This window comes from Schistocerca nitens, chromosome 5 (assembly GCF_023898315.1).
Source record: "Schistocerca nitens isolate TAMUIC-IGC-003100 chromosome 5, iqSchNite1.1, whole genome shotgun sequence".
In the NCBI taxonomy this organism is placed as follows: Eukaryota; Metazoa; Arthropoda; class Insecta; order Orthoptera; family Acrididae; genus Schistocerca; species Schistocerca nitens.
Window position 1 is genome coordinate 83,221,858 of NC_064618.1, and position 13,019 is coordinate 83,234,876.

The 13,019-nt window shown below is 39.0% G+C and overlaps 1 protein-coding gene across 1 annotated transcript in view; it reads right to left on the minus strand.

Annotated features, from left to right (window-relative positions):
- LOC126260201 (1-phosphatidylinositol 4,5-bisphosphate phosphodiesterase gamma-1) overlaps positions 1-13,019 on the minus strand; it is a 282,094-nt gene that overhangs the window by 173,820 nt on the left and 95,255 nt on the right. Inside the window, exon 9 of the mRNA XM_049957484.1 lies at positions 12,385-12,578. Within this exon, the coding sequence (XP_049813441.1) occupies positions 12,385-12,578 (194 nt within the window). The remainder of the gene's footprint in view (positions 1-12,384; positions 12,579-13,019) is intronic.

A 13,019-nucleotide genomic window follows, 5' to 3' on the forward strand; every position in this document is an offset into this window, starting at 1 on the left:
CAATTAATGCTAAAATCAGATGTGTTCATAAATTAACTGACAACTCATACAGACCAGTTGGTTTGTGGAAAAATTAGCAAGGTTTAGGTACAGACAAAGCAAAATCTGCAGTTAATCTCACAAGCCCTGTTATGAAACTTAACCGGTACTTTATTTTATAACTAGTAGCTTTGATTAAACAAAAATAAAACTTACTAATTATTCCATGAGCGAAAATGACTACCTCAACAATTTTATAACTCAAACACGTTACTGACAACACCATCAAAAAAATCCAGTATGCCCATCAAATCAGGATTTGCCAAACACATTGTCATAGCAGTACACTTATAAATTACAGACCACGATCAGTTTCATGACTACTTAGCAATGAATAATGTACTAGGTACCAAGCTGGCTTCCACAAACACTGTAATACTTAAATAAATGTAACTGATAACCTGAAGTTAGACAAGGACTGTCACGGGGCCATATTTCAGCAAAGCCCTTAATTCCACTGACTGACATTTTATATGCTAAATTTAGCAGCCTAAAATTTTCTCCAAGTCTAATATAAAAGATTTTCTCACACCTGATGTTCCACCAACAAAAGGATAATGTCTGAAGCCACAATACTCACACTGGAGACATGTAGTATCAGGAGTCCCCAGTGTTCAGTATTTGGCCAGATACTCTTCGCACTGTATTCCACAAAAGACATTTGATCAGATCTGTTGCACTGCAAATACTACATGTATGCTGATGACTTTTAGTTACACTTACACACACAACCAATTAGCATGAGGACAGCTATCAAGAATGTCAATGCTGACTTGTGTACATTTCCACAATAGACATAGAAGACTGAGTTAATGCTCCAACTATTCAAAACCAAAGCAATCTAGATCGGTCATTCTAGCCTTATTCTCCAGACATTTCCTGTATTTTGTACATAACAAGAAAAATATAAGTTTGCGTCCATCAGCAAAGAGTGAAGCAATAATATTAGATGGAAACTTAAAATGGGCTGAATATACAGGTACAGTTTGCCAGAAAGTATCAATATTTCCCCGTGCACTAGAAAAACATAAACGACTCTTCCCCTTATACCTCAAAAAGAAAGTTGTACAAATGCTTGTACTTCCAGTTGATTACAACAGTGTTACCATACAAGCCTTTCTTGGCAAAGTCTACGCTGTTGAACAATGCATGCAGGCAACATATTTCTGATGTTAGCAACTTTGATTTCCTCTTCAAAGAACACCTCCTTATTCTAGCACTGACCACATGGGCAGAGATGTTTGTGTGTTCATGTGAAGGAGAGGACAGTGGAGCTATTGACGGGGACTCCCATGCTGAACAAGCCTCAGTTCATGAACCTGATGAAGTGTGTCACAACACATCTCTTCCCACATCCCTTTCCATAGTTCTTACCCTAGTCCCTTGGCATCCAACCCAAAGTGTGATGTCATTTGTGCCAAGTGGTGCATTCTACATGGGAAGATGTGTTACAAATGGAGCTTTGGGAATACTGGGTGACCTACATCTACGTATACACTCCGTAAACCACTCTGAAGTGCATAGCAGAGATACATCCCACTGCATCAGTTATTAGGGCTTTTTCCCATTCCATTCCCATATGGAGTGTGGGAAAAATGATTGTTTAAATATCTCTTTGCATGCTGTAATTAATTTAATCTTATCCTCATGATCCTCATGGGAGTAATATATATGGGCTCGCAGTATATTCCTAGAGTTATCATTTAAAGCTGGTTCTTGAAACTTTGTTAATAGTTTACATTTATCTGCAAGAGTCTGCCAGTTCAGTTATTTCAACAGATCAGTGACACTCTCAAGTGGGCCAAACAAGCTGGCTTCATTTGTGCTGCCCTTCTCTGTGTATGTTCAATATCCCCTGCTAATACTATTTGATATGGGTCCCACACACAAGAGCAATATTCTAGAATGGGTCACACAAGTGATTTTCAAGCAATCTCCTTTGTAAATGGATGGCATTTCCCAAGTATTCTACCAATGAACCCATGTCTACTACCTGTTTTACCCCCAATTAAGCCTAATGTGACTGTCCCATTTCATTTCTCTACTAAATGTTCCATCCAAGTATTTGTACGAGTTTACACATTCCAACTGTGACTCACTAATATTATATTTATAGGATACTTCCCCCATGAACAATGGACCTTGCCGTTGGTGGGGAGGCTTGCATGCCTCAGCGATACAGATGGCCGTACCGTAGGTGCAACCACAACGGAGGGGTATCTGTTGAGAGGCCAGACAAACATGTGGTTCCTGAAGAGGGGCAGCAGCCTTTTCAGTAGTTGCAGGGGCAACAGTCTGGATGATTGACTGATCTGGCCTTGTAACATTAACCAAAACGGCCTTGCTGTGCTGGTACTGCGAACGGCTGAAAGCAAGGGGAAACTACAGCCGTAATTTTTCCCGAGGACATGCAGCTTTACTGTATGATTAAATGATGATGGCGTCCTCTTGGGTAAAATATTCCGGAGGTAAAATAGTCCCCCATTCGGATCTCCGGGTGGGGACTACTCAAGAGGATGTCGTTATCAGGAGAAAGAAAACTGGCATTCTACGGATCGGAGCGTGGAATGTCAGATCCCTTAATCGGGCAGGTAGGTTAGAAAATTTAAAAAGGGAAATGGATAGGTTAAAGTTAGATATAGTGGGAATTAGTGAAGTTTGGTGGCAGGAGGAACAAGACTTCTGGTCAGGTGATTACAGGGTTATAAATACAAAATCAAATAGGAGTAATGCAGGAGTAGGTTTAATAATGAATAAAAAAATAGGAGTGCGGGTTAGCTAGTACAAACAGCATAGTGAACGCATTATTGTGGCCAAGATAGACACAAAGCCCATGCCTACTACAGTAGTAAAAGTTTATATGCCAACTAGCTCTGCAGATGATGAAGAAATTGATGAAATGTATGACGAGATAAAAGAAATTATTCAGGTAGTGAAGCGAGACAAAAATTTAATAGTCATGGGTGACTGGAATTCGTCAGTAGGAAAAGGGAGAGAAGGAAACATAGTAGGGGAATATGGATTGGGGGGAAGAAATGAAAGAGGAAGCCGCCTTGTAGAATTTTGCACAGAGCATTACTTAATCATAACTAACACTTGGTTCAAGAATCATAAAAGAAGGTTGTATACCTGGAAGAATCCTGGAGATACTAATAGGTATCAGATAGATTATATAATGGTAAGACAGAGATTTAGGAACCAGGTTTTAAATTGTAAGACATTTCCAGGGGCAGATGTGGATTCTGACCACAATCTATTGGTTATGAACTGCAGATTGAAACTGAAGAAACTGCAAAAAGGTGGGAATTTAAGGAGATGGGACCTGGATAAACTGAAAGAACCAGAGGTTGTACAGAGTTTCAGGGAGAGCATAAGGGAACAATTGACAGGCATGGGGGAAAGAAATACAGTAGAAGAAGAATGGGTAGCTCTGAGGGATGAAGTAGTGAAGGCAGCAGAGGATCAAGTAGGTAAAAAGACGAGGGCTAATAGAAATCCTTGGGTAACAGAAGAAATATTGAATTTAATTGATGAAAGGAGAAAATATAAAAATGCAGTAAATGAAACAGGCAAAAGGGAATACAAACGTCTCAAAAATGAGATCGACAGAAAGTGCAAAATGGCTAAGCAGGGATGGCTAGAGGACAAATGTAAGGATGTAGAGGCTTTTCTCACTAGGGGTAAGATAGATACTGCCTACAGGAAAATTAAAGAGACCTTTGGAGAGAAGAGAACCACTTGTATGAATATCAAGAGCTCAGATGGCAACCCAGTTCTAAGCAAAGAAGGGAAGACAGAAAGGTGGAAGGAGTATATAGAGGGTTTATACAAGGGCAATGTACTTGAGGACAATATTATGGAAATGGAAGAGGATGTAGATGAAGATGAAATGGGAGATAAGATACTGCGTGAAGAGTTTGACAGAGCACTGAAAGACCTGAGTCGAAACAAGGCCCCGGGAGTAGACAACATTCCATTAGAACTACTGATGGCCTTGGGAGAGCCAGTCCTGACAAAACTCTACCATCTGGTGAGCAAGATGTATGAGACAGGCGAAATACCCACAGACTTCAAGAAGAATATAATAATTCCAATACCAAAGAAAGCAGGTGTTGACAGATGTGAAAATTACCGAACTATCAGTTTAATAAGTCACAGCTGCAAAATACTAACGCGAATTCTTTACAGACGAATGGAAAAACTGGTAGAAGCAGACCTCGGGGAAGATCAGTTTGGATTCCGTAGAAATGTTGGAACATGTGAGGCAATACTAACCTTACGACTTATCTTAGAAGAAAGATTAAGAAAAGGCAAACCTACGTTTCTAGCATTTGTAGACTTAGAGAATGCTTTTGACAACGTTAACTGGAATACTCTCTTTCAAATTCTGAAGGTGGCAGGGGTAAAATACAGGGAGCGAAAGGCTATTTACAATTTGTACAGAAACCAGATGGCAGTTATAAGAGTCGAGGGGCATGAAAGGGAAGCAGTGGTTGGGAAAGGAGTGAGACAGGGTTGTAGCCTCTCCCCGATGTTATTCAATCTGTATATTGAGCAAGCAGTAAAGGAAACAAAAGAAAAATTTGGAGTAGGTATTAAAATTCATGGAGAAGAAGTAAAAACTTTGAGGTTCGCCGATGACATTGTAATTCTGTCAGACAGCAAAGGACTTGGAAGAGAAGTTGAACGGAATGGACAGTGTCTTGAAAGGAGGATATAAGATGAACATCAACAAAAGCAAAACGAGGATAATGGAATGTAGTCAAATTAAATCGGGTGATGCTGAGGGGATTAGATTAGGAAATGAGACACTTAAAGTAGTAAAGGAGTTTTGCTATTTAGGGAGTAAAATAACTGATGATGGTCGAAATAGAGAGGATATAAAATGTAGACTGGCAATGGCAAGGAAATCGTTTCTGAAGAAGAGAAATTTGTTAACATCGAGTATAGATTTAAGTGTCAGGAAGTCGTTTCTGAAAGTATTTGTATGGAGTGTAGCCACGTATGGAAGTGAAACATTGACGATAACCAGTTTGGACAAGAAGAGAATAGAAGCTTTCGAAATGTGGTGCTACAGAAGAATGCTGAAGATAAGGTGGGTAGATCACGTAACTAATGAGGAGGTATTGAATAGGATTGGGGAGAAGAGAAGTTTGTGGCACAACTTGACTAGAAGAAGGGATCGGTTGGTAGGACATGATTTGAGTCATCAAGGGATCACAAATTTAGCATTGGAGGGCAGCGTGGAGGGTAAAAATCGTAGAGGGAGACCAAGAGATCAATACACTAAGCAGATTCAGAAGGATGTAGGTCGCAGTAGGTACTGGGAGATGAAGAAGCTTGCACAGGATAGAGTAGCATGGAGAGCTGCATCAAACCAGTCTCAGGACTGAAGACCACAACAACAACAGGATACTACAGTTTTTTCATTTTTTGAAGTGCACAATTTTACTTTTTGTAAAATATTTAAAGCAAGTCACCAATCACTGCATCACTTTTAATCTTATCAAGGTCTGATAATATTTGCACAGCTTCATTCAGACAGTAATTCATTATAGATAACTGCACTGCTCACAAAAGTCTGAGGTTACTATTAATATTGTCTGCAAGATAATTAATATACAGCATGAACAACAAGGGTCCCAACACATTTCCCTGAGGTACATCCGAAGTTACTTCTACATCTGACGATGTCTCTCCATTCAAGATAACACGCTGCGTCCTCCCTACCAAGAAATCCTCAATCCAGCGACATATTTTTTCTGGTACCCCATATGGTTCTACTTTTGATAATAGGAATAGGTGTGGTACCGAGTCAAATGCTTTTCAGAAATCGAGAAATACTGCATCTAACATGACTGCCTTGGTCCAAGTCTCTCAGGGGGTCATGTGAGAAAAGTGCGAGTTGGGTTTGACAGTATCTATGTTTTCAAAATCCATGCTGGTTGGCATGGAGGAGGACATTCCGTTTGAGATACCTTATTATGTTGGGGATCACAATATTTTCTAAGATTCTACAACAAATGGATGTCACAGATATTGGACAGTAGTTTTGTGGATCATTTTGGCTACTCTTCTTGTAGACAGGTGTGACCTGTGCTTTCTTCCAGCTACTGGGCACAGCTTTTTGTTCAACGGATCTACAATAGATTATAGTTAACAGAGGGGCTAACTCAGCTGCGACTGGATGTAGCATCTGACAGGGATTCCATTAGGCCCTTGAGGTTTGTTCAATTTTAACAATTCCAACTGTTTCTCAACAGCACTGACACTAATATCTATTTCACTCATCTTTTTGGTGGTAGGAGAATTAAATTGGTACAATACTCCTGGAATGTCCTTTCTGAAGCAAGATTTGAAAATATAATTAAGCATTTCAGCTTTTGCTTTGCTACCCTCAATTTCAGTTTCTGTTTCATTTGCTAGAGACTAGATGCTAACTTTGGCACCACTAAAAACCTTTACATATGACCAGAATTTCTTTGAATTTTGTAAAAGATCATAAGACAACACTCTGCTATAGCAGTCAATGAAAGCTTCACACATTGTTCTCTTGATTGCAAAACACATTTCATTCAGCTTCTTTCTATCTGTACCCCTATGTTTTGTTTTATACCTATTATGCAGTAGTCTGTGTTTCATTAGAAGTTTCGTTAAAGTGACTGTATACCACGGAGGATCTCTCCCATTACGAACTGCCCCACTGGGTACATATCTATCCAGTGCATAGTCAAGAATTCTTTTAATCTGAGCCATAGTTCACCTACTTGTTCTTGTCCTGATCTAGAAGTTTAAAGTTCCTCACTTGGGTATGACACTAATGTTTCTATCTAGTTTGCTAAACATGTAAGTATTTGTGTTTTGGAATACATTGTTGTTACAACTGCCTCATGGTAACTGATAACAGTTTTGATGTGGACTTCCTCCTCAAAGAGCCAGTTCTGTTTGTTGCTGTTAGAGCAAACATATTTCAATCATGAGTGGGGTTCTTAACTGTCTATTCCAGATAGTTTTCAGAGAAGGCATTTAGTAACATTTCACAGGATGTATTGCTACACCCACCACTAACAAAACTATAATTACCCCAATTGATTGTTGGATGATGTGCGGAGACCTTAATGATTAAAATATGATTAGGAAACTTACAAGCAAACTGAGGTTTCCTCTGAAGTTTTCGGTGACATCAGGAGTAGAAACTGGTGGTTGATAGAAGGATCCTATTACAATTTTATGTCATCTCTGATACTGTATCCTGCACAAACAATAGGATAGGCAAATGGGAAATTGAGGTGGTGTATTTGTCGCAGTAAACAAGAAATTGAAATCCAACGAGATAGAATTTGAAGCTGCATGTGATATTGTTTGGGCAAGACTCAGTAGCAGGTGTGGGCATAAAATGACAACTGGATCCTTCTATTGATCACCAGCCACATATCCTGATGAAACAGAAACCTTTAGAGAAAAACCTAAGTTCACCTGTACATAAGTTCCCCAATCATATGGTAATCATCAGTAAAGACTAACTATCCAACAATGAACTGGGAAAATTACAGTTTTGTTAATGGTGAGCATGATACGACATTCTGTGAAACATTACTAAATGCCTTCTCTGTAAACTACCGAGAAGAGGTAGTTAGGAATCCTGCCCAGGATGGAAGTATACTGGATCTAATGTCCACCTCCGTAGTGCAGCGGCAGCATTACCGCCTACCATGCAAGGGGGCCCAGGTTCAATTCCCAACAAAGGACTGCTTGTTGTGTGTCCATCATCGACACGCAAGTCGCTGAAGAGGTGTCAACTAAAAAGACTTGCATTATGGCGGCTGAACCCCATAGGGGTTATCCCAGCCAATAAATGCCATATGATCATTTCAGTTTTACTGGATCTAATGGCAACAAATAGTCCTGACCTCTTTGGGAATGTCCACATCGAAACCAGTATCAGTGACCATGACATGGTTGTGGCAACTAAAGACAACTAAAACAAGCAAGAAGATATATATGTTCACTAAACTAGATAAAAAAATCAGTAGTGTCATATCTCAACGAGGAACTTGAAAGTTTCAGCAAAGGGCAGGAGCATGTAGAGGAACTAAGGCTCAGGTTTAAATGAATAGTTGACCATGCACTGGATAGATATGTACCCGGTAAAATAGTTCATAATGGGGGGGAACCTCCATGGTATATAGTCACTGTAAAGGAATTTCTAAAGAAACAGAGATTACTGCATAATAGGTGCAAAACAAAGCATAGGGCTGTAGAGTGATGCTGAATGAAACACCTTAGGTTGTCAAGAGAGCAATGCGTGATGCCTTCAGTGACTACCATAGCAGAATATTCTCAAATGAGATTTTTACTATATCCGAAGGGATTCTGACCACATAAAAAGGCTGTTAGTGGCACCAAAGTTAATGTCCACTCCCTTATGAATGAGACAAGAACTGAAATGTAGGGTAGCAAAGCAAAAGCTGAAATGCTTAACTTTCCAAATGTTCCTTTACAAAGGAAAACCCAGGAGAATTGCCCCAATTTAATCCTCGGACTACTGGAAAGGTGAATGAAATAATTATCAATGTCAGAGATGTTGACAAAAAGCTGAAATCGTTAAAATTGGACAAAGCTCCAGGGCCCAATGGAATCCCTATCAGATTCTATACTGAATTTGGGGCCGAGTTAGTCCGTCACCTAACTACAACCTATTGTATGTCCCTTAAATAAAAAACCATGCCCAGAAGAACAGATATAAAATGCTGAGTGGCTAAAGCACAAAAAGCACTGCTGAAGAAGAGGAATTTGTTACCACCTAACATAAATCTAAGTGTTAGGAAATCTTTTCTGAATGTATTTGCCTGGAGTGTAGACTCTGCTACAGGAGAATGCTGAAGTTTATACTGGATAGATTGAGCAATTATGAGGTACTGAATTAAACTGGGAAGAAAAGAAATATGGCAGAACTTAGCTAAAAGAAGGGATCGAATGACAGAGCTCCTCTTGAGATATGAAGGACTTGTCAGTTTGGTAATTGAGGGAAGTGTCAGGGTAAAAATTACGGGGAAGACCATAGGATGAATACACAAGCAGGTGCAAATGGGCTTAGGTTGCAGTAATTCTTCAGAGAGGAAAAGGCATGTGCACCATAGAGGAGCATGGAGAGCTGCATCAAATCAGTCTTCAGACTGAAGACCACAAAAACCACCACCTCACTTTTGTACTCTTACCCATAACCATACTTGTTTTATCCCTGTTGTTGTTATTGCTACAAGATGCACAACTTTGTTTCCACCGTTTTTTCCCCCAACATTTAAGGTTTTAATGAAACAAATTGGTTAAACATGTGTCATTCAAAGTATTTTCCATTGCTGGCCACTACTTTCTCCCATCTTTTGGGCAGTGTATGAATCCCACGTCGAAAAAATTGTTCATCTTTTGAAGCGATCCACAAATCAATCCAATTTGTGACTTCTTCATGAGATCGGAAGTGTTGGTGAGCCAGGCCATGCGCCATTGTTCTAAACAGCTGATAGTCAGAGGGATCAATATTTGGAGAATATGGCAGGTGAGGTAGGACTTCCCATTTTTATGTTTCCAAGCACATTTTGACCTCTTTTGCAACATGGGGTCGAGCATTGCCGTGCTGCAAAATCACTTTATTGTGCCTCTTGCTGTATTGCGGCCATTTGTCTTTTAATGCTCTGCTCAAATGCATGAATTGCATTCGATAATAAGCATCTGTGATTGTTTCACTTGTTTTGAACACCTAATAGTACACAACGCCAAGCTGATCCCACTAAATGGTGAGCACGATCTTGGAGCCGTGAATATTCGGTTTGGCCATCAACGTGGACACATGGCCGGGATATCCCTATGATTTTTTGCGTTTAGGGTTATCGTAATGCAATGCAGAAATCCCTTCCGTTTTTGCCTCTCAAGCAACTGTTGACAAACACGCAAACACCGTTCAACGTCTCTTGGTTTCAGCTCACACGGGACCCCAAGATCCTTTTTCTGAATCATGCCCATAGCCTCGAGACGTTTTGAAATGGCTTGCTGTGTCACTCCCACAAATCGTGCCAATTCTACTCGAGTCTGATGAGAGTCTGATGCGAGTCTTGACTCAGCAATGTCTCCAATTCTGCATCTTCGAAAACATTCTCTCTTCCATCACTATGCCTGTCTACGATATTAATATCACCACTCACGATACATTCTTTCACTAATAGCATCCTTACCATACGTACTTGAGAGCATTCGATGAGACTCGGCTGCTTCTTTCTTCATATTGAAACAAAACAGTAACACCTCCCACAAATTATGAGAATTAGGCTCGTAAACTGACATTGTCAATTGAGAACAAGTTTATGATGCAGATACAAATCGACTAATGTTTGAATGAGGTTATGTTCACTGAGGTCCAAGCTAACTGCCTGATGTCTGCAATCTGCGTCTTTCAACGCTACTTACCGTTGTTGCCACCTATTGGCAAATGGCGGAAGCAAAGTTGTACACCTTGTATTATTATTGACAAAATAATAAGCATTATCATTCATTAAATAAACAGTATGCAAAAAGATCTGTACATGTAAAACACTTAAAGCTCCTAAATTGATCAGGTTAAATAAATAAAAATAAAAGGAATAAGGACTATCAGTAGAGTTAGAGTTTGCATTTAATGGAATATATGTGAACAACTTTTGTGTAGCTGATTCTGTAGACAAACTTTGCTTGTGTTATTGTACTGTTTGCCTCTTAGCACCTATATACTTCTACAGAAAGTAGAAAAACGTAATGAAGCAAGAGCAAAACACTAAAAAACCAATTGTAATAAGATTATACACTGGTTTAATCAATATTCAAAAAATATAAATTAACAGCCAAGTCTGAGAACCAATTGATGAGTTTTTGTATTTAGTGCAATTGAATGCAGTTTGGCTGACAAGAAGAAAAATAAACAGCAACATAAAAATGGCCAGCTGTACTTTTAGTAAAGTAATTAGAGTATTGAAAACAGATTACCCAACACGTGTTAAAGTTTATGATTGTGTATTACCAACTTTGATTTGTGGCAATGAGATATGGACTTTTAATGCAAAAATTATTCAAAAACTGAAGGTTGGTCAATCAGCAATGGAGAGATGCATGTTGGGAATTACTAGCAGCAGTAGGAAAACAAATCAACACACCAGGGAACAGACTACAACGAAAATGAAATGGAAGTGACCAGAACTTCTAGCCATTAGCAGAAAGTTGTCTTGGTGTTGATACTCGTTTTATGGGTATACGGCCATCATACAAGGAATAATTCTTTGCCTAATGATTCATATTCCAATGTTGGAGACATCATCAGAGGCTTAACAACTCAAAAAGCAACTAATCTCGACCAAGTTCAGCAAACTGAGATGTTTATATGTATCTATGCAACAGTCGGTTCATGACATCATCAGACTGCTGTCTATGATCACGGAGTCACGCCAATAAATGTTATGGAGCTTGTATAGGGGAAGAGTCAGTACTATTTGTTTTATTTAGAACTAAGGCCCACAACTTGCCCAATTTCAATCATCCTCCTCCTCCTCCCCCTCCTCCTCCTCGTATGTTGAAGTTGTTCTTGTGATTCTGAATTTCTATGTCCTCTCTCTGTGCACCCTAGCATTTCTGGAGGGAGTAATATGTAAAATAAGGGAAAAGCAATGACTCACCTATAGCAGATCAATACGTGGAGCACAGAAACATATAACAGAAAACAACATTCACATGAGCTTTCGAGCAACAGCTCTTTATCTATTAACAGCACACACACTGACGCACACGAAGCCACACAGACACTCTAATACACACTCTCACAGTTGCCAGCCACATTCTAAGGTATAAGAAAGTGCTGAGACAAAGATCTAATAAATGACCTGTAGATGGAATTATGAAATGAGCAGTAGCAACATGGATGCATATAGCTCAAGATTGTAATACATGAAAATGTCTAGCAGTGGATGTCTAATGGTAACTGATAATGATACTCTACACAATGGTACTATGAATAACACATCAAAAGAAAATTTAAAAGAAATGCTATGCTGGTAGAGCATGCAATAGCAGGAAAAATTCTCCACAACACAACAGGATTTATTGCATACTTAAAAAGATAATATTTGGTTATTACTCAGGAAGAGTGACATCTCTATGACTGCAGGTGTCACACAAAATAGCATCTGTATACAGATTGAAGTCTCCACAGCACCGCCAGCAACTTAAATGAATTCCAAAATTTATTGATAAATGATAAATAACAAATGATTTTAAGAGAACATTCAAAAATCTTAACTGAAAATTCCAGTATTGCATCACACTCACCTCCTTAGGTCTATGAAAACCACTCTCTTCCTCTTCTTCCTCTCCTTCACCTTCTTGCTCATCATGAAAGGAGTCGGTGTAAAATAATTTATTTTTTGTTAATACAAAGAAGTGTTTATTCCATTCCTTGTCCACAGGGTCTTCCAGATACAAGATGCCATTTTTAACTGTGTTTCTGAGATCTACGTCCCTTGCTGTAAATGAAAACACAAGTAGCTTTTTTAAAAAAAAAGGGATAAGAAAAAAATCTGTCATAGTTGTACTATCAACTTCACTGACTACGGCTTACAGTACCTCAGTTTAAGTAATCATTAACCTGTCCACTTTCACCATTTTGCTGCTGTAAAGCGAGAGTTTTGAGGAAAACACTACAATAAGACACAGTCTTATTGGTGGGGGTGCTATAACTGTACCATTAGCTAGCTGATTTGTCTACTTTCTGCATCCCAACACACTCACATTATCTCCCTGATTTACACAGTGGTATAAATGCCTTGTATGGGGACTACACTCATGTTTTTAATAGTCAAGAAACATTGTTTTTAAATTAGCATCTAAATTGTGTTTCCATCACATAAATGAGTGAAATGTATAAATTGTTTGTATCCGTAAATCATGGAAGAAGTACAGGTAAC